The sequence below is a fragment of the Sorex araneus genome, chromosome 5 (assembly GCF_027595985.1).
Source record: "Sorex araneus isolate mSorAra2 chromosome 5, mSorAra2.pri, whole genome shotgun sequence".
Taxonomy (NCBI): domain Eukaryota; kingdom Metazoa; phylum Chordata; class Mammalia; order Eulipotyphla; family Soricidae; genus Sorex; species Sorex araneus.
Genome location: NC_073306.1, coordinates 33205983 through 33233335, shown reverse-complemented (window position 1 = coordinate 33233335; position 27353 = coordinate 33205983). Strand labels below are relative to the sequence as shown.

Sequence of the window (27353 nt, the reverse complement as noted above, 5' to 3'; positions counted from 1 at the left end):
CGGAGGAACAGAAAATCAGGGGTCAAGCCCCAGGTCTGGAGAGGGAGGGCCTATTCCCAGGGCCTATTGGGAAAGGCAGCACAGGTGGGCCAAGAGTCTGGGAGGGACCAGGGCCATAGTACAGCAGGCAGGACGCTTGCCTGGCTCACGGCCAACCCAGGTTCGATCCCTGGCGTCCTCTATGGCCCCCCAGCACCACCAGGAGTGATTCCTGAGTGCAGAGCCAGGAGCAAACCTTCAGCACTACCGGCTGTGACCCAGAAAGAAAAAAGAAAAATCAAACCAAGAATCTGAGGAAGCCAGAGGACACGCCACGCCCTGGGTCCCCGCCTGTGAGGCCTCGCTGGGCCTGGCAGAGATGGGACTGATGCCCCTTGGCACCCAAGCCCACACTTGGCTCAGGCCCGGTGGGGGCACCCCCTCACCGCAGGGCACCTAGAGAAGGGGTGCGGCTGGCACGCACACAGCCCCCGCACACAGAGAGTCGGGCTGAGGTGTCGGGATGGTGCGACTGGGCCCGGCTTGTCCCAGCTGCTGGGTTCCGCCAGCCCTGCTGCGTCCAACCCCGCGCTCAGTCTCTGAGTCTGATTCTCACTTTCATCAGCGTCTGTCTCGGGGAAGTTTGGTGGCTCCTAGTCAGGCCTCCCGGAACCCCTTTCTTCACATCCTTAGCCCCCCCCAAGCCCGCCCACGGCCCGTCCCTGCTCCTGTGTGGACCTGGGGGGCTGCTGGAAATGCACGTGGAGCCCCACCTCTGGCCTTCACGTGAGAAGGGGGCGCGTTGGTGCTGATGAGCTAGTTCAGAGGGAAGGGGAGCTGCTGGAAGGCCCCACTGGAGGCGTTGGGCGGAGAGCAGCCCTTCCCGGGCCGTCCCCTCCCCCTGACCTGGGACGGATGCAGAGACTGGCTCTGCGTCTGCTCAGCTCCCCAGGAGATCCACCGGGGGCTTTTCGCCCTGCACTGCTGTCGACCCCATCTCCTACAGAATTGGGAGGCTGTAACTTTTAGTTTTGGAGACAAACTTTCTTTCCGTGAAATGTTCCTGGAATACCAAAAGAAGAAGAAGAAAGGGGCTGGAGCAATAGCACAGTGGGTAGGGCGTTTGCCTTGCACGCGGCCGACCCAGGTTCGATTCCCAGCATCCCATATGGTCTCCTGAGCAGCGCCAGGAGTAATTCCTGAGTGCAGAGCCAGGAGTAACCCCTGTACATCACCGGGTGTGACTCAAAAAGAAAAAAAAAAAAGAAGAAGAAGAAAGCATAAAAGACTCATTCACTGAGCAACCTCTGTGGCCTCTTGCCACAACTTGAGATGTCAAACCTGAGTTACCCATCAGATTCCTTGTGGCCCTTCCCCCAGGCCTGGTTTTAGTGTCATTCTTGCAGCATCTGTTTGTGCACTTCTGGGGTATAGTCATAGACCTATTAAAGATAGTGTCTTTTGGAGCCAGAGCACTAGTACAGCAGGGAGGGTGTTTGCCTGGCACACAGCCAACCCGGGTTTGATCTCCACCATATGGTCCCCCCAAGTACCGCCAGGGGTGATCCCTTAGTCCAGAGCCAGGAGTAACCCTTGAGCACCACCCAGTGTGGCACAAGAGCCAACATATATATATATATATATATATATATATATATATGTACACACACATACATATACATATGTATATGTATATGTGTGTGTACATATATATATATAAATTTTAAATGATAATACAGACGGTCTTTTGAACCATGGAGAATTGGATTCCAGCCCCACAGCCCAGTGTTCTAGCCGTAGCCATTGTTTTCTCTCTCATAACCACTGACATGTCTCCTAGCTGCCCCTCACTGGCCCCCCTGCCCCCCTACCAGGCCCCCACACCAGCGGGCAGCTGGAAGAAACGGTCCTGTTTGTCTCTTTTCCGATGCAGGGTGCTGTAGCCCACGTGCATGTACCTAGGTAAATCGGTGGAAGACAGGCTGGGCCCCCAGCCGGGGACCCCCGCCCTGCCTAGCGAACATTCTTTTCCATCCCGACCCTGGTGGCCTCTGGTCCTCTCTGGCTTCTCCTGGGCATCTCTTTCCCCTCGGCCATGGTTGATCTTCTCCCTGCAGTTCCCAGATCTTCATCTCGATAAGCCGGTGAAAGCCAAGCAGGCCTGGCGCCCGGCCTCTGTGTGCATCCGCATCGCACAGGCCCCCCGCCGGCCCCGCCGCCTTCGTTGCTTTTCCCAAATATAGCTCTCCAAAAGGTCCCATGACCCTCTCCGATATCATACATCAAACTGCATTCCAAATGGACGCAAAAGTGAAATAGAAAATACGACCTAAGGAAATGTTGAAGCCAGAAAAACAGAAATCAAATCTGGAAGAGGAAAATAACTTTCCAGGGATCCAAAGGGCCAGAAGAAATCAGATTTGATAATGTATGAAACTTAAACTGAATTAGCAGCTGCAGCAACAAACCTGGGTAGCATAAAACTTTGAGAAGTATACTCGGGAAGTAGGACAGACAAATGGCTCTTAACTCTGGAGGGTGTCGAGAAAGCCACGAGGGAGGGGGAAGGGGTCCTGAGGAGGGCTGGAGAGCTTGTACAGCGGGTAAAGGATTTGCCTTGCCGGCGGCTGCCCTGGGTTCGATCCCCGGGACCCCGTAGGATTCCCTCAAGCCTTGCCAGGCGTGATCACTGAGCGCAGAGCCACGAGTAAGCCCTGGGTACTGCTGGGGGGTGGGGGGACGGGGCATAGCTGGAAAGCATGAGAGGGTGGGAGGTCACGGAGAGGAAGATGCTGTCACAGCCACATCCGAGGGTCCTGGCAGGCTGGGCTGGGCTGGGCAGGTCAGGGGGCGGGCACCAGGAACCTTCTGTCCGCGTGGGGACTGGAGAGGCTTCCCTGCGGGCGTGTGTGAGCCTGCACACTCGGCCTTCGGCACACCGCACCCACCGGGGGCAGTGAGCGTCAGCAAGGCGAGCAGGGACGGACGGGGTGGCTAGGCCAGACCCCTCCACCCCTGCTCGGCCTCCAGGACAGTCAGGAGAAGCCGAGCACAGAGAACAGCCGGGCAGTGAGCGCATCAGTTTGGACCATTCCAGACAGGAACTGGCCGAGAGGGTCAGATGCTGGTGGGAGCTCTGAGTTCAGGTTCCACATGTGCCCCCAGTACCAAGTCAGGAGTAGCCCCAGCACCACCAGGCGTGGTTCCCACCCCCCAGACAGAGCCGGCGTGAATCAGTAAAACCAGTTGAGCAGAGCTGGGTGTGGGGTGGGGGCCGCCCTGCCGAAGCCTGGAGGGACAACGGCTGGCCCCTCGCCACAGGGGCGCAGGACTGTGACCCCTGTGGCGGGATCAGGAGAGACACATTCAGTGCCCCAGGCCCAGACGCCCATTGGACGTGCAGGCTGGGGGCCCCCACCTCGTGCTCCCCACTTCTCAGGGCGGGCTGGGGCGGGGGTGGGTGGCGGGGGCGGGCTGGGGCGCGCCCTCCCTGCACCTCAGCACGCCCCTCCTGATCTCCCGTCTTCCGAGAGGCAGCACCCTCATTCAGACCCGGCCTTCCAGATGATCTTGTTTGTGTTTTGTTTGGGGCGGGCAAGAGGCTGGGGCCACACCCAGCCGTGCTCAGGGCCGGCTGACTCCCGGCTCCCAGGGGTCACTCCTGGCGGTGGTGCTCAGGGAACCTTAAGCAGTGCGGGGGGATCGAACCTGGCTCAGCCACGTGCAAGGTAAGCGCCCTAACCCCTGCACTGTGCCCTGCCCCTCACTCTCGCTGGCCTCCAGGCGATTTTTCAAGGGAGGCGCCGATGTGTTTTATTAAATATTTGGTGCCTGGGATATATTCAGGTATTTGGAAGCTAAAATGTGAGCATGTGGTCCACGGACCCATTTATCAGTTTGTCCCCAGCCCTCTAAATGTTAGGGCTGAGCCTGTGTGGCTGTGGCAGGAGCTGGAGCTGAGGCCGAGGAGTCAGGGGACAGAGGGTGAAGGGGCCTGTAAGCCCAGGTGACATCTGGGTGCCCAGACTTGAGCCTGCTGACGCCAGACAGTGCTAGCCGGTGAGCGGATGGGCAGCAAACGCGCAGCGTGTGTGGCTTTCAGCGCTCGGGCCAGGGAGGACCCAGTGTTCTGTCCCTTATTTAGTAGGTGAAGATTTAAAAAAATGAATGCACAGAGCAGGTTTCAAAAGCTAAGTGAGGGCAGTGAGACTTCGAAAGCAGAAGGATCTTGCCTGGGGACCAGGGTTAGAAGTCTGGGTTGTCTGAGCTTAGGAAACAACCTACAGAATAACGAGGGCGTTGCAGCACCCCAGGGGAGGGCTGGAGAGCAGAGTCAGAAGGATCTGGGTGGGGATGGAGGGGCGTGGTGCCGAGGCTTGGGCTTGGTTGCTGCTAGGGGAGAGGGAGAGGCCAAGAGAGACCGAGGGCACAGTTGGGGTCATTGTCAGGGAAGAATGGTGGCCCCTGGCCCCTGCAGGGGCTTGTCACAGTATGTGTATAGGGGGGTGGGGGTGCTGGATGGAAGAAGGAGTGCTCTCGGAGCCTTGCTTTAGGAAGGAAAGGACCAGATGCTCTGAAGGTCATTGAAATCAGTGGTGGTTGGAGGTAAGACAGACCACGCCAAAAATGAAGGGCTTCGTGCTCACCCATATTTGGGGTTTTTTTGGTTTTGTTATTATTTTTTCTTTCTTTCTTTTTGGTTTTTGGGCCACACCCAGAACTTACTACTCCTGGCTCTGCACTCAGGGATTATTCCTGGAAAGGAATATTGGGGAGTGGGGGAGCTATATGAGGTACCAAGGATCAAACCCTTGTCAACCATGTGCAAGGCAAATGCCCTATCCCCTGTATTATCCTTCTTTTTTCGTTTATTTTTTAATGTTTAATTTTGGGGGGTTTGGGCCACTCTCACCATACTCTGGGCTTACTCCTGGCTCTGTGCTCAGGGATCGGTGAGCCTGGTGGGGCTCAAGGAACCACAGGGGGTGCCAAAGGTCAGACCCAGTCAGCTGTGTGCGAGGCAAGCGCCCCGCCTGCTGTGTTACTGCTCCAGCCCCTCTCACCGTCTCGGTGGTTGTGGGCTGCCTACCGTCAGATGACCCCTGAGCACCCAGCTGTTCCCCTGGGGCCAGCCTGCACTGGGAGGTCCGTGTGTTCACAGTTCCCTGTGTCCGCCCCGACCTTCCCGGGTGTGTGACCGCTGCGTGTGGACGAGTCGGGCTCTGTCTTCTGTGTGTTCTCTCCTGTAATTACAGACGGCATTTTCCTCCCTCTCGGGCTCTTGCTCACGCCGTGATCATCCTTCCCTGTATTGAGATGTTCGTGCACGGCCAGCCCTGTCCTGCCCACTGGCTTGTGAACCCCTTGAGTGTCTCTGGTGCTGTGAGGGATGGGAGGCTTCCAGGAAATTACACCCAGTTCCAGGTGGCACAGAGGTGGTGTCAGCGTCAGGATGTGGCCTCGTTGTCCCCAGGCTGCTGGCTTGTGGCTTCCCGCCACGCCCGCCTCCCATCGCTCTCCCCGTGCCACCATCTCCCGCGCTGAGCGTTGGTGCTTGCCGTCAGTCTCTGGGGAGCCGTGGCGCCCGGCTCTTGCTCTGAAGGCCGCGCGTACCCTAACATGGGGTCTCGGCCTCCTCTCGGGTGCGCGAGATGCCGTGTGGATGTGCCCACGTGTGCCTGACGGGGACGAGAAGCCGTAAATTTTATTTTAGGAGACAGAATGAGGTCCTGCTGGTGCTTGGTGTTGTTATGGCTTGAAAGTCGCAGTACGGAGATCTGATCTTGATCTCATTGTTCCTCCTTTCCCTGAAATTCCTGAGGAGCCTCCACACCCAGGCAAGCTCCTCCGGGGAGAGCAGGGAGACGCACCCACCTGCCCCACGTGCCGGGACCTGGGACCCTACCCACGGCTCCTTGCCCAGAGCCCCAGTTGCCGGCTGCCAGGCACACCGGGGGCTGGGCCTGCCCCAGGAGATAGCTGGGCCTCAGTTTGCCCACCACTGCTTGAAGGGGAAGGGAGTCACATAGAGAGGTAGGGGTGTGTGTGTGTGTGTGTGTGTGTGTGTGTGTGTGTGTGTGTGTGTCACAGTCACCACTGCTTAGAGGGGCAGGGAGTCACATAGAGGGGTGTGTGTGTGTGTGTGTGTGTGTGTGTGTGTGGTGATACTGGCACACAGTGTCATCAGAGGAAGCACTTCTCTTCCTGGAAGCTTCTCCTCCGCCCCTCTCCCTGCCAATTCCAGGGAAAACCCCCTTCCCTAGCAGTGACTCCTGGGACCTCCCCAGGGACAGGCAGGGTGCTCTGTGCGCCTGGGACCCATACACCGGGGAGAGGCCCAGCCCGGGCTTGGGCACCGTTGCCCTTCTCCGAATCTGCCTCCTCCTTCCCTCCGCCTCTCTGAGTCCCGGGTCCCTCCACCTAACTGACCAGAGGGGTCTCCTGGAGGGAGGGGCCTGGGGCTGCGGGGAGTCCCGTGGCCCCTGACTTCAGGCCCCCAGCCGCTGAGGTGCAGGGTGCTGGGGAACGCGCGCCCGCCGCCGCCCGCCCCCTGCGTGACGCGGCGTGTGTTGCTTCCTCTCCCTCCTGTCCCGCGCACTGTGTGAAAGGTGAAACAGTCGAGAAGGCAGGTAGAGCAACCTGAGAAATTCCCTAACAGCATAAATAAAACAGCTCCTGTGAAAACTAGCCTGGAGCCCGCCCCCATCCCCACCCCCCCACAGCGCCCCCCAGCCATGCCCACGCCTGGCGCTTCCCACCCGTTCCCAAGCTGCCCCGTGCGTCCTGCTCCCCAGGCGTGCTCGGGGCAGGTGTGGGCACGAACCCCGGGTGGGGACTGCCGGCGCCTGCCAGCCCAGAGGGGGCCTCTGCCACCCAGCCCCCTCCCGCCGCCTCCCCTCCACAGCAGACCCCCGGCTGCGGCTGTGGCAGAGGCAGGCCAGGGCCGCTCCCCAAGTGGGCACCACTCGGCCCCTTCTCCCCCTCCCTCTCCGGCCAGGTCCTGTTCCCCCTGCCCTGCGCCCCCTCCTGGCATAGGAAGCGTGGTGGAGGGCAGGCTGGGGTCTGTCATGGGCCCCGGGGGCCAGGACACAGAGAAGGTGGCCTCCAGCACTTGCCCTTTGGACCCGCGTCCTGTGACCCAGCTCAGAAACTCAGCTGGACCATTCACGTATCATTCAGTCTTCTTATTGTAAATTTGGGGTTTCTCCCCACACACACACCCCACCCCTGGTTTGTACTTTTATGTGGGACAGTGTAATAAACAGCTCTTCACAAAGGTCTTCATACTGATCACTTTTACTAGAGAAATATTGGTGTCCTGGGGCACAAACGGCTTTGCGGCTCCTGATGCCTGTTTTCAGGTGGCTCTTGAGAAGCCGCCTGGCTGGATCCTGAAGAGCTGGAGCGCCTGCTCCGTAAGCAGGGGGCCTGGGTTCAATCCCTGCCACCGTATACCCCTCCTTGTCCCCCCCAGCACCTGTCTGAGCGTGTGTGTGGCCAGGTGAAAGTTGAAACAGTGTCAAGAAGGCCGGTAGAGCAATTTTTATTCTTAGGGTCTCTGGGTGTGACCCAAAGAAGAAAAAATGGAAAAGGAACATAAAAATCTTAATAAAAAAGCAATAGCACCTTAACACTATCGTCCCATTGTTCATTGATTTGCTCAAGCGGGCACCAGTAACGTCTCCATTGTGAGACTTGTTACTGTTTTTGGCATATCAAACGCACCAATGGGTAGCTTGCCAGGCTCTGCTGTGTGGGCGGGATACTCTCGGTAGCTTGCTGGGCTCCCTGAGAGGGATGGAAGAATCAAACCCAGGTCACCCGCATGCAAGGCAAACGCCCTACCCACTGTGCTATCGCTCAAAATGAAAACTAAAATAAGATTATTTTTCATCCTCTCAGATATGAACATATATATATGCCCTGAGCATCACTGGGAGTGATCTAAAGACTAAATCAAAACTCTGAAAATTCACATTTTATTCCTAGAGCAGAGTAGAAGACTTCTAACTTTCTGCGCCCCACAAGTGCTAAGATATATACATATTTATTTATTTTGGGGAGCCATTCCGGGCAGGGCTTACTCCTGACCCTGTACTCAACTCGCTCCTGGAAGGCTTGGGGGACCATACAGGGTGCTGGGGATCAAACCCGGGTCAGCCACGTGCAAGGCAAGTGCCCACCTGCTGTACTAATGCTTCAGACCCATATATATGCATTTACATACACATACATGTTCACACTTGAAAGGATAAGAATAGGGGCTGGAGGCAATAGCACAGCGGGTAGGGCGTTTGCCTTGCACGAGGCCGACCCGGGTTCGATTCCCAGCATCCCATATGGTCCCCTGAGCACTGCCAGGAGTAATTCCTGAGTGCAGAGCCAGGAGTAACCCCTGTGCATCGCCAGGTGTGATCCAAAAAGCAAAGAAAAAAAAAAAGAAAGGATAAGAATAGTATCTTATTTTAATTTTCATTTCTTTATCAATAGTATCTATTAACATTTATGTTCTTTTTCCACTTTTTATGGAATCTCGTTGATTTTTCATGAATTAAAAATACAAATATTTCCTTGTGACAGAATTCCTCCCCTTTTTTGTTGGCCTGTTAATTTTATTTATTCTGTTCTTTACTGGCAAAGTACTAAATGTTTGCAAAACCTATCTTTTTCTGTATTTTAACGTTGCATTAGCATTTAGGAAATTCACTGATGAAATACACATCTAAGCTTTCTGTTTTCTCTTTTTAGCACTTAGTTATTTTGTGTATGGTTTGAGGGTAAGAAATAAGTGGGTCTTTTTTCTAACAGGCAGTTTTACTTGTTCCCGTTAATGGTGAATCTTCCTTCATGACACAGGCACAGGTGGGTGGACAGAGAGTTGGACAGGGATGTCCCTGTCTGGTTGCATCGTGGTTTTAGTTTGTTTCGCTTCGTTTCGTTTGTGGATCAGACCCAGATGTGCTCAGGGGTCACTCCTGGCTCTGCACTCAGAAATTATTCCTGGCGGGTTTTGGGGAACCACACGGGATGCCGGGGATCGGGCGCAGGCCGACCGGGTGCAAGGCAAACACCCTCCCCGCCGTCCCATCACTCAGGTCCCGGTGTTTGTTTTGATGCACATCTGTCACTGTTTTCGTAAGTGTACGCTCGAAATAAACCCTAATTCTTCACTTTTACACTTTGGAGGCTTTCTGGTATGTTTGGGGCCCACGCCCGGCGGTGCGCGGGGGTCACTCCCTGCTGGAGACGGGAGACTGCGGTGCCGGGAATGCTCTCGGCCCTCGGGGAGGGGCGCTGATCTCACCTGCCAAGTATCTGAGATGGGTTCTCAGAATATTTCTGCTGAATTTCAGGCTGGGAATCTCTCCCTTTCGATTTGTTCCTGTCTGTGCTGTTTTGGGGGCCACGCTGAGTGGTGCTGGGGGCTCGCAGCTTGCTCCTGACAGTGCTCAGCGCGTGGGGCACGGGGCGGACACTGAGGTCCCACATGCAGTGTCTGTGCCCCGGCCCTTCACCGGGGTGCTCTGGAAGCCCCGGGGAGGAGCCGGCCTCGGGCGGCTGGGTCCCCCCACCCTCCTCACCCTGCTGTGTCACGCAGCAGAGAGCTGCAGCCCTCGGTACAAGTTCACGTCCTGTCTTTATTTTCCAGGTTCACTTTAGAGCAGTTGACAGAGAACAGGAAAAGGCAGCAGAGGGCAGGCGGGCGAGCCCCAGACTGCAGATAGGCAAGGCCGGGCCCTGGGCCCGTCAGTGCTGTCCGCAGGGAGGGCGCAGGAACCCCCTCAGGCCAGAGCGGTCCTCGAATCTCGCCCCCCCTCATGACTTCTCCCTGCCCACACTGCAGCCCCCCCAGAAGCTCCTCGTCCCACCCTTGCCTCTTGCCCGGTCTCATCAGCCCACTACCCCAGGGAGTGCACTCTGGGTCCCTGCCAGCCCCCTGGCCCATCCCCACTGTGCCCCCGCTCATGCCCACTCACACTGTGTCCACAGAGCGCATCGGACGGCTTCTGGAAGTCCGTGGCCACGCGGGTGCCCAAGGAGCCCCCCGAGATCCGCATCCTCAACCCCTACTTCATCCAGGAGGCGGCCTTCACCCTCATTGGACTCCCCTTCAACAACGGGCTCATGGGCCGTGGGGTGAGAGCGGGGAGGACGGGCAGGGCCATGGAGGGCATGGGGGCAGAGGGGCCCTGGGGGTGGGGGCAGAGGGGCCCCGGAGGGATGGGGGCAGAGGGGCCCTGGGGGGGTGGGGGCAGAGGGGCCTTGGGGAGTCGGGGCAGAGGGGCCCTGGGGGTTGGGGCAGAGGGGCCCTGGGGGGTGGGGGCAGAGGGGCCCTGGGGGGTTGGGGGCAGAGGAGCCCTGGGGGGTGGGGGCAGAGAGGCCCTGGGGAGTCGGGGCAGAGGGGCCCTGGGGGTTGGGGCAGAGGGGCCCTGGGGGGTGGGGGCAGAGAGGCCCTGGGGCAGGATAGGGTGGGGAGGCAGAGAGACCCTGGGGGGTGTATGGGGTAGAGCAGAAGGGCCCTGGGGAGAGTGGAGTGGGAAGATAGAGGGACACTGGGGGTGCCGAGGGAGTATGGAGACAGGGAGGACAGAGGGTTTGGGGGGATAACAGGGTGGGGGGGAGTGGGGTATGGGGAGACAGCAGGGCTCTGCTGGGGGCGGGGTGGAGAGCTGCAGAGTGGCCCTCAGGGATGGAGCTGGGGGGGTCTCTGTGTCCCCCCCGCCACTCCTGCCCCCGGCGCCGCTGCAGCTCCGCACGACTCTCCCTCCCGCAGAACATCCCGACGCTGGGCAGCGTGGCCGTGACCATGGCCCTGCACGGCTGTGACGAGGTGGCGGTGGCAGGCTTTGGCTACGACATGAGCACGCCCAACGCGCCCCTGCACTACTACGAGACCGTACGCATGGCCGCCATCAAAGAGGTGGGCTGGGCGCGGGCCAGGCCGGGAGGGGGCACGGCCCCCGAGGCCGCCTCTGACGGCAGTTGCACAAATGCATGTGAAGGGATGAGCTGCGGCTGGGCTGGGTGCCCGAGCGCCCCAGGAGGGCCCTGACCCAGTCCCCACTGAGTCACCAGGGGCCCACCCCTCCTCCAGGCCTCCGTCCCCAGGCACCCCCGCCCGGGCCCCTGAACCCAGGGCCCTTCTTCAGCTCCTCCTCCCTGGCCCACGCCCTGCCTCCTTTGCTGTTTCCCAGCCAACATGCCAGGGCTGGTGCCAGCTCCGAGCTGTCCTCTCTGCCACCTTGTCCCTTACCGCTGTCCTCGCCCCTCCAGCAACCCGCTCACTCTGCCTCTCAGCCCAGGTTGCCCTCCGGGGGCTGCCCCTACCTTCTCCCAAGGAAGCACTGAGATAAGTTTTTCCAGGTGACCTATTTGTCCCCTTCAAGTTCAAGAAGCATCCGGGACTGGGGCCGGAGCAATAGGACAGTGGGGAGGGCTCTTGCCTTGCACACAGCCGACCTGGTTTCCATCCCGGCACCACACGTGGTCCCTTGAGCACCGCCAGGCGTGAGCCCTGAGCGCAGATCTGGGAATAACCCCTGAGCATCTCCGGGTATGCCCCCTCTTCCCTCCAGAAAAGCATCGGGGGCGCAGGATGTGGCTCAGTCGTGCCGCAGAGCACGGGCCTCGCCTGCAGGAGGCCCTGTGTGATCCTGCACACACTCAAGAATCAGTTACTAAATTCATAAGCGTTAACGTTCCCGCAGGCTTTTCAGCCAAGCTCTCAGCATCCCCCGCCCCAGCTTGGAGCCCCGGGAGTAAATCTGAGCCTCCCTGTGCCCACCTGGCCCAGAGCTGATGCTCCCAGCGGCCTCTCTCCTTGCAGACAGTGGCACTGCCCATGCAGATCAGAGCTCTGAGGACAGCTCCTGCCCCGTGCTTGTTTGTTTGTTCGTTTCTTTGTTTGGGAGTCACACCCAGCGATGCTCAGGGCTTACTCCTGGATCTGCATTCAGGGATCACTCCTGGCAGACCCAGGGGACTGTTTGGGGTGCCAAGGATCGAACCCGGGTCGACAAGACGAGTGCCCTCCCCACTGACCTATCCCTCCAGCCCCTCCTGCATGGGGCTTCAGTCTTGCACATTCCTCTTCCTCCCTCACGCCCCAGGACTGGGGGCGCCTCCATCCACCCCTGAGGAGTCATTCCTTGAACCTCTGCATCCCTTTCTACCTGGCTCCCCCTTCCTCTAACCCAGCAAACCCCATGGACACACGATGTTTCATCCAGGAGCACTTTGTCATGGGCACCTTCCTCTCCTTCTACTTCTCCTACTTCTCAGTCGGCGACTCTAGGACTGCCTGCCTCCTCCCTCAGTCCCAGGGGTTTTGAGTCTGCCTCCCACTGTCGCCCCCCAAGACTCTGCACCCCAGCCACGGCCTCTGCTGCTTCACTTTCCTGGTGCCTCCGGCAGCCTCGTGTAACTGGGACCTTCTCGAGGCTTAGGAGAGACTTGGAAACCTCCGGGGCAACCCAGAGACGGCCTGGCAGCTGGGCCTGCCGAGCTGAGACTGGCGTCCAGGGCAGCCCCAGAGCTCTCCTGCTCCTGCTCCTTGCTGCACTTCCGTCTGGTCCTGCACCTCTCTTGCCCCTGCCAGCACCCCTTCCCCCAGCTCCACAGCTTTCTCGGTCCCCTGACTCCTGACCCCTGGGGGTCAGCAGGAGGCAGAAGTTGAGAGACTCATGAGGGCCTCAGAGAGACACAGAGACTCGGGAAGGCCTCAGATACAGAGAGACTCAGGAAGGCCTCAGAGACAGAGAGACTCGGGAAGGCCTCAGAGACAGAGGGACAGAGAGACAGACTCAGGAAGACCTCAGAGACAGACTCGGGAAGGCCTCAGAGAGACAGAGAGACTCAGGAGGGCCTCAGAGACAGAGAGACTCAGGAAGGCCTCAGAGACAGAGAGACTCAGGAAGGCCTCAGAGACAGAGAGACTCAGGAAGGCTGTCCGTGGGAAGGAGTGAGGGTTTTACTTGAAGGCAGAAGGGTTTCGCTGTGGCCAGCTTGTGGCTGCAGAGTGACACCTGGTAAGTCACTGTGGCTGCGACACGGACGTGGAGGGGCGTAGGGCAGGGAGAGAGAGTAGCTGGGAGGCTCTTTGGACAGTCTTGGCCAGAGATGAAGACTCGGGCCCAGAGAGATACCTCAGCAGGCTGAGCACATGCTTTTGCATGGGGGAGGTCTGGGTTCCATCCCCAGCAACGCACGGTCTCCCAAGCACCAGGCTGGGAGTAGCCTCTGGTCACTGCCAAAGAGATGGAAGCTGGGGGCTGGAGCGATAGCACAGCGGGTAGGGCATTTGCGGGGCACGTGGCTGACCCGGGTTTGATTCCCAGCATCCCATATGGTCCCCTGAGCACCGCCAGGAGGAATTCCTGAGTGCAGAGCCAGGAGTAACCCCTGTGCATCGCTGGGTGTGACCCAAAATGGGGAAAAAAATAGATGAAAGCTGGACCCCACATTGTTCAGGGCTGATCGGACAGGAAAGAGGCTTTTTTGTGGGGTGGGGGGAGCAGGGGGCACACCCAGTATTGCTCAGGCACCACGCCTGGCTCTGTGCTCGGGAGTTCGGGCCGACTGATGTGCCGTCCTAGGATTCTGTGCATCGTCACAGCCGCCTTAACTCTGCACTGTCCCTCGGGCCTAAGAGTTGAAGCCAGTGGACACCACGTGCCTCCGCCGGGGCTGCCCTCTCCCTGCCCTCTGCCTGCTCCATCCGTTCCAGACCTTATTCTGAGAGCCGCAGGCCCAGAAGCCCACCTGGGACCTAGAAGCCTGGGACCACTTTAGGGCCTACGGTCTGTGTGGGGAGAGAGGTCACACTGGGTGGAGAGGGGTGACATGATACTCAGTGGACGGGCCCCGGCCTGGAGCCCGCAGTGGTCATTGTCTGCTCCGATGACCAGCATGAATGCTTTCGCCGCTGTCATCAGACCACTGAAAAAGCCGGGCTCGGGGCTCAGAATCCCAGCTGTCACCTTGCGTGCTGCAGGGGTAAGAGAGCCACTTGGCACCCTGGCCACCCCCAGGACCCCTCAGCCCCACCTCTGGGCCGGTGTCACCAACGGTGTCCCCATGCCCAGTGCCACGGGGGGAACCACGGAGAAGTGACCCAGGCAGTGCAGGACCCAGAGGGCAGTGGCTGCACCCTCAGTGTGGGAGAGACAGTGTTGGGGGCCCAGGGGGACACTCAGCTCCAAGCCGAGGGGCTTCGTAGCCCCTCTGAGAACTTGGCTGGAGGCACAGAGAGGGGTCCCGGGGTCAGCAGCTGTGCCTGGTTCCGTGAGAAGCAAGACTGGCCAGGAAGGAGGGGAGCCAGGGGAGAGTGGGGCCGGCAGGGAAGGGCCCTGGGAGAGAGCAGCCCCCGCCTCCCCCCACCCCCACAACCCCGGCACAGGCTGCGCTGTTTGTTTGCTTTGCCGTGTGTGCGGGGGATCGAGCCCGGGGCCTGACCCGTGCAAGGCAACTGAGTGCTCCACCGCCAGGCCCCTTCCCAGGAACCGGCCCTCGCAGGCCTAAGTGGAAGGGGTGACCGTGAACTCCCCGTGCCCCGATGGCCGGCCCTCGCCCGCCCGTGTTTCATCTGTCGGTGCTCAGGCTCCCCCTTCCCGCCCATTGCTTGGAAACGGGTCTCAGAGATGGTATCGTTCCAGCCTGAAATGTTTCACTTGGTTTTCTCCCCGAGATAAAGAGTGTGTTTTTATTATCATAATACCATTATCACACGTAAAAGAATGTAACAGTAATTCCTTAATATCCTCAGATAGCTAGTCCTCCGCCGACCCCTCAACTCGGGGTGCCTCCCGGGGGCGTCAGCGGAACGGGCCCCTGCGATTGGCTGCTGCACCCTTGGGGGGCAGGATGCGGGAGTAGCCTCTCGAGCCCCCTGCCCTCAGGAACCTGAGCAATGGAGGGGATTCTGTGTGCATGTCAGCTGGAAAAAATTGGGAGAGCTGACTACCCCCTCCCCAACGAGAGGACGGCGCAGGGGGCGCTGCCCGAGTAGGCAGTGGTTGGCCGTCCACCAGCTGGGATACAGCCGTTGACTCCTTCCATGCTTCGCTCATTCCTTCACGTTCCGTTGACACTTGTTCAGTTCTTTTGGCGGTGGCGGGGAGCAAGTGCTGAGACCCCCGTTACACACATGCAAAGCACGAGCTCGACCCCTGAGCCGCACCCCCGGCATCCCCGCCTCCTGAGGGCCCTTGTCTCATTCCTGGGGAGGACGGTGAGCCGGAGCGGTGGGTGGGCAGGAGGGGCGGGCGGGCAGCGCTTCGCCCTGTAATCCGAAGTCATCATGACGAGCCTCGCGGCCCCGGCCGGGTCTGGAGGCCGGTTTCAGGGTTTCATCAGCTGCCGGGGGCTGAGGAGCGGATTACATCAGGGCTGAGCATGACTAACCCTCCCAGCCCCCAGGCCAGGGCCGGACCCAGTGACTCAGATGCCTGTCCCCCCGGTGCCCGGTGCCCCCGGACTGGGTGCCTCCTGGGGAGGGGAGGTAGCCGGGGTCTGTGGAACCAGTCGGGAGAGCTGCTCTCTCCTGGCGCCTGAGGCCGGGGCGAGGGGGCGGCAGGGTCATTTCCTCCAGCTCCAGGGAAGGGAGGCTGGCCAAGAAGGGGCCTCCTGTGGTGCTGCACCATCACTTCTGGTCGGCCCAGTCGGTGACACACATCTGCCCTTGGCTTGCCACACTCAGCCGCTGAGGGTGGGGATGCGAGGGGCCAGCAGGGGCCGGGCCGGGCACGCCCGACATACCCCCTGACCCCCTTCTCCCTCTCTCTCCTTTCAGTCCTGGACACACAACATTCAGCGAGAGAAAGAGTTTCTCCGCAAGCTGGTGAAAGCCCGTGTCATCACCGACCTCACCAGTGGCATCTGAGGTGGACTCGGCACACGGCCACACAGGCCCTGGCATCACCAGAGCGAGCAGCCGCCACGGCCACGGCCACGGCCTCGGCCTGGCCACACCTGAGAGGCGCAGGCGTCTTCGGACCCAGAGGAGGACAGCCAGGGGGGGCCCAGAGGGCCGCAAGGCTGAGCCTGGCAGCCAAGCTGTGCCCAGCAGCCCAGCGTGCCACGCCGGAGGTGGGACAGTGGGCAGCGAGGCCGCTGCTGGAATCATTTCTCCAATCAGTGTTTCGTGTATTACCATTTTGTGAACTCGGAGCTGGGGTGTGGGCGGGGGGGAGGGATAATTTATTTTTAAATCAGGTTGGAGATTTTCTTCGGGCCACTTGCCATGCAGGAGGCGGGCCACCAGAGGGCCCGCGGGCAGTGGTGCCGTGACGGACCTCCCCTACTTCGGGGCTGCAGGGAGCAGGGGGCCTCACCTCTGCCAGCCCCCTACCACTCGTGAACACTTTGGCCTTTGTCGGTAAGAAGATGAGGTGCCCTCCCTGTCTGCCCCCGGCCGTGCCACTGGGAAACGCTGGAGCCATCTTTGACGCCAACGAGACAGCCCCGGCCCGAGAGCTGGGGGGCCCCAGGAGCTCGCCTGGCTGCCCCTGGCCTGGACACGCCCCCGCTGGGCAGCTCTGCGGGGTCTCAGCAGCAAGCATGCTGGGGCTTCGGGCTCTGCCTTTAGCCTGGACTGGAAGGGAATGAGGCCCAAAGATCTTCCCCGGCCGTGGCAGCAAGCCCCACAGCCATCATGGAAGCAATAAAGCTCTTCCCTGACCTGCCTCCGGTGCCTGCTCCCAGGTTTCCAGAAGAAATAAGACCCTGGCGGCTGGGGGCATGGGGGGAGGTTGTGCAGCGAAGCATCTATGCTGAACCCAAGCACTGTCCCCCCCAACAGGCTCTGGGGTCCCCTTGTCAGCAGCAGGAGCTGGATAGCGACTCCCAGGGCTTCCCAGGGGCCCTCAGCTTCTCGTGAATGAAGTTCCATCTCGGGCACCAAAATGGCAGAGCCAGAGGGTGGGACTTACAGGCTTCCCACCGCCCAGGCCTTGCGGCCTTGTCACCTAGCTGGGGGGCAGGGAGGCGCTGCCACCCCCATCAGGAGTCCCAGCAGCCCTGAGCCCTCGTGCCGCGCATCCTCGTGAGTCAGCGGGCCAGGCCCACCCCCAGGCCCGCCGCGCTCTGCAGCTCTGCCTCACGTTCCCTGCGTGCCGCATTGCCCCCTGCAGTTGTGCGGCCGTGGCTGCGTGCCCCCGGGCGCAGGTGCCCGCCCCCACCCCCGCTGGCTGGCTGGGGCTGGGAGGCAGCGGAGCAGCTCCCTGCACCGCCCAGGCTCAGCCCTGGCGGCACCCCAGGGCCACATGTGCCGAGTCCAGGCAGTGCACATGCCGCCCCTGGACTGTGATTCAGGGCTGGGGTGGGGCCCGGATGTGGGTAGCTTTCAAAGGTCCACAGGTGGCTCTGAGGCATAGCTCGGGATTAGCTGGTCCACACACGTTCCTCCATCCGCTGTGCACGCTCATCCCCACCCACGGCTCCCAACTGCCAGTTGAGGTCACAATTCCCCAGTTGCCTTCTCCAGCCCCGCTCGCTCCCCGGCGCCACAGGCTGCAGAGTCAGCTGCTTCCAGGACATCCTCACACCCCCTCCACAGCCACGGGGGACGGGCCTGTGTCCCCCTCCCTCTGTCCTTTCGTAACCCGCATCCTCAGGCCCCGACTGGGCTTTCAGAAGGGTGTGGAAGGTCCCCGAAGAGCACCTGCGGCCCCCTCTATTCCCGTGACTCCCCCTTTCCCCAGCAACCTCCTGACATCCCGTCTTACCTCCAAACTACTCTCCCCAGCAGCCAGGCTCCGTGGCTGAAATACCCGAATTCCACAGTGGTCCCCAGTGTCACAGGAGGGGGGTGGGGGAGCACAGAGGACCCTGCTTTTCCTTCCCTCCATCCACAATGCTCACCAATGCCCCCCCTTCGCACCCCTGCCAGCTCCAGTGTCGTCCTCCCCTCACCTTCCCCGTGGGGGGTAGGCAGGGCCATGGGCTAGCCCAGAGGGGAGCAGTGGGCCCCCAGAATGGGTCCAGCCTTCAGATGCCCGGAGCAGGCCTTCGGGCCCCAAGTTGCATGGGTCTGATGAGAGAAGAAAGGAGCCAGCCGAGACCTCGGAGGCGGATGAACCCCACAGGCCGGCAGCCCCAGACAGGGACTGTCCCCTCCCTGCCCGCCCTCACTCCCCCTTGCCCGCCCTCGGCCCGGCCTCCCAACTCCCTACTTGGAGCGTCTACACACTCAGCGCCCAGACTCCTCGCCTCTCCACCGCCCGCCCGGGTCTCCGCTCTGCGTCCTGGGGTCCCGGCCCGGCGTCTCCTCCCCGCCCTCCCTCGGGGGACCCGGCAGGGCCAGGGGGGCACGGGATCCCGGCGGGCACTGCAGCCAGGTGAGCCTGGAAGGTGGGGCGGGGCGGGGGCGCTCTGGGCCCCACCCCACCCCAGGATCGGGTGACGCCGGGGCTGGAATTTGACACCGGACGGCGGCGCGGCGGGCATGAGGCTGCGGAGGGATGGAGCTGGGCTCGGCCCCCAGACACAGCCCACGGGCCCCGCCAGCAGCAGGTCCCCCGGGCCCCCGCCCTCGCTGCGCCCAGGACCCAGCACGCTGCACGCGGGGTAAGCCGGCCCCCTGCCCACCCCTCGTCCCAGCCCTTCGGCCGGGGAGCGGCGGGATGACCCCCTCCCCTCCATCACCTCCCCCTCTCCTGGGCCCTCTGCACAGCTCTCCGCCCCTCCCAACCCTCAGTCCCTCTTGTCGCGTATCGGACGGCGGGGGCCCTGCCAGCCCGCGGTAACGCGAGGCCCCCGCTGCCGCTCCAGGGCACGGACCGGCTGCCCAGACCACGCTGCTGGCTAAAGAGGTGCCGCCGGGTGCCCCGCCCCGGGCACAGGCCTCCCAAACCGAGGGGCCACGGCCAGCGCTGACCCCAGGAGAGGCCCGCAGAGCAGAGCCCAGAACCTCCGTGGTGAGTAGCTCGCAGCTGGCAGAGGGGAGGCAAGGCTTGGAGGGACAAGTGGCCCCAGATGTCCAGGCAAAAGGGGCCCCAGCTGCCCTCGAGGGTGCTGCTCCCGGGCTCCCCCTAGCGCAGGGGCCTCACGCTGCCTGGTCCAGCTTTCCCTCCATCTGGGAGGGCACTCGCCAGCTCCCCGGGGCCAGCTGTGCGCGTGGGGGAGAGCGGGCCGAACTCCCGTGTGCCTGCTGGCGGGTGGCGGCAGACAGGTTTCCGGGGTTCTGGGGCGCAGGGATCCAGGTGACAGCTGGGACCCAAGGGCCGGAGAGCTCCTGAGGGCTCGGGAGAGGCTCGTGGGGTGCTTGGCAGGGTGCGGATCACAAAGGCTGCTGGGCTGGGGAAGGACGGTCCAACGGGGAACTCCTCGGAGCCGAGCGGGGCCAACCTGCCAGAGCCACAGGAAGCGGCAACAGGGGGCCGGGGTTGGGGGGAGAGGTGCGGAGAAGGGAACCTGTACCCACGCGGGTGGCTCTGGTCTGAGATCAGGGCTGGTAGGGAGGCCTGGCTGGCCCTCCTGGGAGCTGTGGTGGCCAGACTGGCTGAGGGTAGGTGCAAGCCCACCCCTCTAGGCTGCAGGCTGGGCTGCTGCTGCCCCCTGGTGGCTATAGGAAGCCATAGCCCAGACCCCACCATCTGCCATCCATCGAGGTATCTGCCCTCAGGAGATAAAACTAGAGTGATGCTGAGCTGAGTCCAGACAGAGGCCACGGAGGAGCAAGGTGCGGCAGTTCTGGGGATGGGCCTCGCTATCCAGACAACCAGCAAGCGCCCTGCCTCTCCAGGCCACCTCGCCTGTGGGGCACTTTGAGTATTAGGACCAGGGCTGGCCCTCTCTGGGCTCATCCTGCCAGCAGTAGCCCCGAAGGCCAGGTCAGGAAGGTGCTGGGCAGAGACCCCGCTGGCACAGGTCAGCCAGCGACTGTGACCGAGGCAGTGGTGGGGCTGTCCTGCACCTGGCTTGCTTCTCTGGAAAGAATTGAGGGGCCTGGAACACTCCACATGGTCAGCGTCTCCAGGCAGCTCCCTCGCCTCCTCCCGGGCCGCGTCCAGCTCTCCAGGCTGCTCACCTGGAGTGGAAGGATGGCCACTCGGAAGAGAACTCTGTGTACCAGCTGCCTGAACAGGAGGGTGGGGGAACGGCTGGACCCTGGCTGATGGGGGCTCCTGCTCTTGACAGAGATGGAGCCTGGACGCGCAGGGCCTGCTGCCCTACCCCGCTGGCCGCGGCCTGGACGGCAGGTGAGTGAGTGCTTCTGTGAAGGCGCCCCGCCCAGGAGGAGGTTCTGGGGTCTGGGCCAGGGGACAGGGCACGGGGAGAAGGTTCCCTCCTCCAGGAGAACCCAAAACTCCCCTCCTTCCCGAGCCCCCTGCACCCCACCAGGAGACCTTCCTCTCCAGAGCCCACCTGGACGCGCCCCACCTTGTCTCTGTGCAGTCGGCCCTGTGGCCCACCCTGGCCGCGCTGGCCCTGCTGAGCAGCGTCGCCGAGGCTTCCCTGCGTCCCGCGCCCCGCAGCGCCATACCCCGCCAGGGCCCGGTGCCCGCGCTGACGTCCCCCGCCAGCCCCCCGGCCGGTAGGTGAGCGGGTGCGGGCGCGCGCGGGCGGGCGGGCGGGCGCGCGCGGGCGGGGACCCCCGGGTGACTCGCTCTCCTCTGCAGGGCCCCGCGGTGGCCGCGTGTGCGGCGGAAGAGCCCGGCGGCCGCCGCCCCCGCCGCCCCGGCCCGCGCCCCCGCCGCCCGCGCCCGCGCCCGCGCCCCCGCGAGGAGCCCGCACGGCGCGGGCCGGGGGCCGGGCGGGCCGCGCGGGCCGGGTCGGCCGGGCGCGGCCGGCGGCGCGGGGCTGCCGCCTGCGCTCGCAGCTGGTGCCGGTGCGCGCGCTGGGCCTGGGCCACAGCTCGGATGAGCTGGTGCGGTTCCGCTTCTGCAGCGGTTCGTGCCGCCGCGCGCGCGCCCCGCACGACCTCAGCCTGGCGTATCTGCTGGACGCGGGGGCGCTGCCGCCCGGCTCGCGGCCGGTCAGCCAGCCCTGCTGCCGCCCCACGCGCTACGAGGCCGTCTCCTTCATGGACGTCAACAGCACCTGGAGGACAGTGGAGGGCCTCTCGGCCACCGCCTGTGACTGTCTGGGCTGAGGCTCCCCGGTGGGGGCCACGCGCTGGCCCAGGGGACGGCTGGCCCGCGCCCCGCACGCCCCCCCACCGGGCACCTCCGCTGGGGGCGCTCAGGACCCTCGTGCCCACATGCTGGCGCTGGCCGGCGGACCCAGGACTCAGGACACCGCCTCTGGCACGTGCCCTCGACCCAGGGCTGGCGGGACAAATGTGGGAGGTGACGCGTGGCGCAGTGGCTGAGCTGGAGCCGGCCTTGGACCCGCTTCCGGGAGCTGGACCCCTATTTATTATTTCTAAGTTATTTATTTACTTCTGCCTTGTGTCAGCTCCTTTCCTGGGCCGGCCATGGGGGCTGGAGGGAGATAAACGGGATGGGGGGGGCCAGGCCTCCCCCTCACACTCCTGGTGTCAGGCCCACCAGGCTGCCCAGCGCCCACCTGACCCAGCCACTCTGGGACAAGAGGGCTGAGAACCCCACCCAGCAGAGTGAGGTGGCCAAGGTATACCCACAAGCATCTTGTGACTAGGGCAAGTGACACGCCTGTGCACAGACCCCAGCAGTGGGGTGCAGGAGATCTATCCTGGGGATCCTGCTTAGTGGGTAAAGCTGGAGGAACCCCTGAGCATCCCCAAGTATCCTTCATCAGTGTCCTATTCCCCAGGCCAAAGCTCCCTAGTAAATGGTCCAGCCGGGGGCGGATGGGGAGGGTGCTTGCTTTACACACGACCGACCTGGGTTCGATCCCTGGTATCCCATTTGTTCTCCTGAGCACTGCCAGGGGTGACTCCTGATTGTAAAGGCAGGAGTCACCCCCGAGCATTGCGGGGTATTAGCCCCATGCTGCAGGCCCCGAGAGGCATGAACTGGGAAGAGGACACGAGGTGGGTCTGGGGGTGTCGAAGCACAGAGCATCCCAGGATCCGCTGGCAGGAAATGACTGGGAGATAAACAAGGTTTGTGGATGGGTTCGATAACATATTGATTAAGCACCTCGTCTCTGTCACGCGGGGCAGCCCCCAGGAAGTCAGGAGTGACAGGGCTGTGATCCCTGCCGAGAGCGTAAGCCAGGAGAGAGAAGCAAATGATGAGGCAGAGCTTTCCTTCTGACTTGGCAGAAGGGTGAAAAATGACAAGAATGGGAGAGGTGGTCACCCGCTTCTGGCAGGAAGCAGAGGTTGGGGCCACCCCACACACACACAAACACCTTCCACACTGTTCCCGAGTCACCCCCTCATGACTCAGGGCGGGTCCTGGGACAGCTCGTTCCCGGGGCCTGGGATGTGTTCTGTGCGGCTTCATGTGGAAATTGATGGGGACATATGTTTGGGAAGGATGCTGATTCCGAGCACCCGTAGGGTCCCCTGACATAGGGGCTTCGGGAGAGGGGGAGGTTACGCCTGGGGGGGAGGGTAAGCTGCTATGAGCCTTGCAACCAGGGGCCAGACAGCGCCCTGAAAACAAGGTAGAGGGGGGCATTCCTCAGACCTTTGACACTGTTGTGGAGCCCCCCAACCCCCGCCTGCAATACGGCCCCAGTGCCTGTGTGTTTGGGCATGGGGGTCCTTCCCCACCGCGCCCCCTGCCAGAGCACAGCAGGCACGTCTGCTGCTATGTGACAGTGAGTTAAGGAGTTCTAAGCGGGCCCACCCTGTGGAGCGCCCTTGCCCTCACAATAACACCCCACGCCCGGTGCCACAGAGCTTGCGGTCAGCTCACCAAGGCCTGAACTGTGGTAGCGGGCAGCAGCCCTTCAGTTCCCGGGGCTCTGCAGACGGGAGCTTGCTGGAAAGGCCTAGAGCCTTCCAATCCTGTTCCTCGGGGCCAGCTTTGCTCTCAGTCTCTTCAAGGGCAGCTTTCCTGGCTGCTGTGTCCCCACCGTGCTCAACGGCAAGTGGCCAGGCTGGAGCCCAGGCCCAGGCCACTGACTCTCATCACTGCCCAAAGGCCAGTCGGCTCTGGCCACTCAGGTCTGCCTCTGGGCTCTAGAAAGACTGTGCCCAACACCTCACACAAAGGAACAGCTTTCCCTACTGTAACTGGCCTCCCGTTCGCGGCTCAGAGCAACCCAAATCTTTCTCTTTTTTGTTTTTGGGTCATACCTGGTGTTGCTCAAGGGCATGTCCCAGCTGGGGGCTTAGGGGCCACTCCCTGGCAGTGCTTGGGATCATATGGTGTCGGAGATCGAACCCAGGACTATAGCATCCAAAGCATGTGCTCCAGCCAGTTGCTTACTTCTCCAGTCTCCCAAATCCCTCTTTTGTGGAGGTGGGGGGAGGGGAGAGGATTTCAGGCCACACCTGCAGTGCTCAGGCTTTACTCCTGGCTCTGTGCTCAGGGTTTACTCCTCAGGGGACCATATAGGGATCGAACCGGGGTCCTCAGAGTGCAAGGCAAGTGCCCTATCTCTTAGGGCTCCAAATTCCACTTGAAAAAATAATTTAAAAAAGCTATTTTACCCAAAGGAAAAGAGCAGCAGTTTCTGTGTCTACCACTAAGCAGAGAACCCAGCACAAGACCACACCAGGGGCCCCAGTGCCTTTTTTTTTTTTCTTTTTTCTTGCTTTGGGATCACACTTGGTAATGCTGAGGGTAAATCCTGGCTCTGCACTCAGGAATTACTCCTGACGGTGATTGGGGACCGCTAGGGGTGCTAGATCCAACCTGAGTGGGAGTGTAAGGGACAAGCACCCCACCTGCTGTACTCTCTCCAGCCCCGGTGCCTCAAATACCGAAGTTCACTGCCGATTTGAGCAGCCTTTGCAGGATTTAGGGAGGGATGTTTTCTCCAGGAGTATCAAGTTGCAAGACAGAAAACTACAGATCACTTTACAAGGCATTTTTCTGGCTTTGGGAACACCCCAAATGTGTTTTTTTGGGAGAGGGGAACACCTGGTATTATTCTGGGGTCACTCCTGGCTCTGCGCTCAGGAGTTACGCCTGGTGGTGCTTAGGGGGACCATATGGGATGCTGGAGAGTGAACCGAGGTTGGCTGCATGCAAGGCACGTGCCCTACCTTCTGTCCTATTGCTCAGGCCCATCACCCAAAACTTCTGTATCAATTTGTTTCCGTCAGGAATCCCAGTTCAGGATTCCATGCGCTCTTTGCCCTTGCTGATGCAGCATCCTCCCTGCTGACCCAGGGATTTCCGCAGCTAACCTGGGCCTAGTGCCTTGGGAACCAGTGCTTGAAGACAGGCCAACTAAGGCTTCCTTGGAAGGAAAGACAGTGGGGTAATGAAGCAGGAGATCAGAGAAAAGACCGTTAATGCGTGCCGTCTGAAAGCATCTTTTTTGCTCATAGGAGGTTGGGTTCTAAGTCTGTTCCGGAGTTGGTTAGTCCTTAAAGAATCCATTGAAATCCAGGGCTGGGGCTACTACCGGCTCTCTCTGCAGCAGTGACCCCTTGCAGTGTTTGGGTGACCACATGCAGGGCTGGGGATGTGAACCAGAGTCACCACTGCCACAGCAGTCACATGCAAGGCCAGTGCTTTCCCTCCTGTACTGGTCCTGCCCCAGGAAGTAGTATTTTTAGCATGTGGCAGAGGCACAGTGAGGGAAGGGAGGTCATGAGTTCGGAGGTGGCTGGGACACCTTTAGTGGGCGAGGAGGCAGCTGGTTGCTGGACACCAGGCCCTGGACGGCAGCAGAGTCTGGGCCAGAGAGACATAGGAGTCACAGCTCAAAGCCAAAGGTGAGGAGAGATCACAACAGATATGAGGAGAGGTGGCTATGGCCCAAGAGCTCAGGTTGAGGAAGCAGGGAGAGGGCCAGGAAGAGAGCTCAGTGGTTAGGGGACTATGCCCTGTATGTACCTCTGTCTGGACCCAAGTTAGAACCCCCGTACCGCATGGCTCTTGCTCAGAGCATGGCTAGGTGTCCCCAGAGGATGAGCAATGCCAGGGTGGCCCTGGTGGGTCCTGACACCACAGGGCTTAAGCATTCCATGTCCTCGGACACAAGCACTGATTTATTCAGGGGGGACAAGTATTACTGGGAGTGGCCCTTATACCTCCTGAGCACTGCTTGGGAGGGAGGGACGCCTCCCACCACCATCCCTCAAAAAGAAACAAAGAGAGGAAGAGAAACAAACCCAGTAAGGAGAAAAAGAACAATCACATCAGTAGGTAAAACAGACAACACAGAGAGGAGTATGTTTAGTTGGAGCAACAGTACGGGGCTTATGGGGCTTGTCCAGCTTGATCCCCAGCAACATATCGGTCCCCTCAACACTGCTAGGCGTGATCTGAGTCCAGAGCTAGGAGTAGGCGCTGAGTACTCTCAGGTGTGGTCCCACCCACCTTTACCCTTGCCAAATGAAGCAGACATAAAAAGCCTCTCAAGAGGGGCTGGAGCCATAGCACAGCGGGTAGGGCGTTTGCCTTGCATGCGGCCAACCTGGGTTCGATTCCCAGCATCCCATATGGTCCCCTGAGCACCGCCAGGAGTGATTCCTGAGTGAAGAGCCAGGAGTAACCCCTGTGCATTGCCAGGTGTGACCCAAAAAACCAAAAAAAAAAAAAAGCCCCTCAAGAAGGGGGCTGGAGGCCTAGGCTTGACCACTGACACTGCTGGTCCCTGAGTACAGAGTGGGAGGAGCCCCCAGAACTTCCAGGTGTGGCCCGACCACCACAGGAGCAGCAGGGAGCTACAGCATTGAATGCAATAGAAAAATCAGATCCCGTAAGAATACAAATTTCAGGGGTCGAGATAGTTCCGTGGGTTAGGTATTTGCCTTGCACATGGTCAACCCAGGTTCGATCCTCAGCACCCCATATGGTCTGCCTAGCCCATTCAGGAGTGATCCCTGAGTTCAGAGCCAGGAGTAAACCCTGAACTCTGCCAGGTATGGCACTAAAAATCATCATCATCATCATCATCATCATCATCATCATCATCATCATCATCTGACCTAGGTGAAGTTTGTGAAGCAAACTCAGGAACCATTTGGTTCATGAAACTTGGTTTCTTTTTGAGGAGTGGGATCAGGGTTGGGGCCAGAACTGATGTGCTCAGAGATTAATCTTGAAGGTACTCAGGGAACTTTAACCTGTCCCAGGATCACTTATGTGGTGCCGGGAGGTGAACTGGGGCCAGCCACGCGCAAGGCAAGCACCTTATCCCCTGTCCTATCTCTCCAGCTTTGGTGATATGGAATGTGGCATCTTTCTCTGCTGGGGAACCCTGTCGCTCAGCATGAGAATTCAGCTGAACTGGAAGCAGAAAGAAAATGCACTGGGCTTTGTTTAGAAACCATCTGTTTGTTCTCCCCTGGCAAAAGAACTTCTTATATTTGTTTGTTTTTGGGCCACAGCCATCAGTGCTTGGGACCTACTTCCAGCACTAGGTTTTCTCTTTTATGGGAAGGGGGAGGGGCGGGGGTATGGAGGGAGCGGGTGACTCACAGTGGTGCTCAGAGGATCATACGGTGCAGGGGATGGAACTTGGGGCTCCTGCATATAAAGCAGGCGCTCAACCCACTGAGCCATTCCCTGGCCCTGTTCTCATTTTTCACTGAGTGAAGACAGGAGAGATGGTACAACAGAAAAGGGACTTGCCTTGCATAAGGCCGACCCAGGTTTGCTTTCTGGCACCCCATACAGTCCCCTGAGCCCTGCCAGGAGTGATCCCTGAGCACAGACCCAGGAGCACTGAGTACAGAGCCAGGTGAGGCCAAATGCATGGAGCAAAGATGGGTTTTGAACACAGGCCTGAAACCAGAACTGTGCTCTCTGGCCTTCTCCATTCCCCTACCAGCCCCATGAAATCTCCAGTCAGCACTGGGCCGGGGAATTTCACACCCCTAAACATAGACTGAAATCAGTTACTTCATTGTGGCTTCCTGATTTTTCCTTCTCAATGTTCCCCATCTCTCTTTCTGTTCTTTTTTGAGGGGAGGTGGAGGAGAGGGCCTCCGGGAACACCCATCAGTGCTCAGGGGTCACTCTTGGCTCTGCATTCAGGAATCACTCCTGATGTTGTTTGGGGACCACATGGGATACCAGGGATCAAACTCAGGTTGGCCACATGCAAGGCAAGAGCCCTGCTCTTTCTGCTATCTCTCTGGCCTGTCTTTCTGTTTTTTCCTCTTCAATTTGCCCTACACTCTGGAGTCAGATTCTTATAAAATGAAACTGGGGGCTGGAGCAATAGCACAGCAGGTAGGGCGTTTGCCTTGCATGTGGCCGACCCAAGTTCGATTCCCAGCATCCCATATGGTCCCCTAAGCACTGCCAGGAGTAATTCCTGAGAGCATGAGCCAGGAGTAGCCCCTGTGCATCACCAGGTGTGACCCAAAAACAGAA

The 27353-nt window shown here is 60.5% G+C and overlaps 2 protein-coding genes across 5 annotated transcripts in view; both read left to right on the top strand.

The window, feature by feature from the left end:
- ST3GAL3 (ST3 beta-galactoside alpha-2,3-sialyltransferase 3) overlaps positions 1-16667 on the top strand; it is a 193767-nt gene extending 177100 nt beyond the window's left edge. For all 4 annotated transcript variants that reach the window (XM_055139621.1, XM_055139619.1, XM_055139620.1 and 1 more), the window contains 3 exons: positions 9970-10116; positions 10754-10900; positions 15770-16667. In XM_055139621.1, the coding sequence (XP_054995596.1) occupies positions 9970-10116; positions 10754-10900; positions 15770-15859 (384 nt within the window). In that variant the 3' untranslated portion in view covers positions 15860-16667. The remainder of the gene's footprint in view (positions 1-9969; positions 10117-10753; positions 10901-15769) is intronic.
- A 137-nt stretch (positions 16668-16804) lies between these two features.
- On the top strand, positions 16805-21352 carry ARTN (artemin). The gene is made up of 5 exons (XM_055139622.1): positions 16805-18543; positions 18748-18893; positions 20116-20177; positions 20374-20512; positions 20598-21352. The coding sequence occupies exons 3-5, from the start codon at positions 20118-20120 to the stop codon at positions 21068-21070; spliced, it is 672 nt and encodes a 223-aa protein (XP_054995597.1). The 5' UTR covers positions 16805-18543; positions 18748-18893; positions 20116-20117; the 3' UTR covers positions 21071-21352.
- The last annotated feature ends 6001 nt before the right edge of the window (positions 21353-27353 follow it).

What these genes read in the sequence shown, in the direction of transcription:
- ARTN (XM_055139622.1), top strand. Translation starts at nt 20,118, where the DNA reads ATGGAGCCTGGACGCGCAGGGCCTGCTGCCCTACCCCGCTGGCCGCGG. An exon ending in GGCCGCGGCCTGGACGGCAG is followed by an intron (nt 20,178 to 20,373) that starts GTGAGTGAGTGC and finishes GTCTCTGTGCAG; the next exon opens with TCGGCCCTGTGGCCCACCCT. An exon ending in CCCCGCCAGCCCCCCGGCCG is followed by an intron (nt 20,513 to 20,597) that starts GTAGGTGAGCGG and finishes TCTCCTCTGCAG; the next exon opens with GGCCCCGCGGTGGCCGCGTG.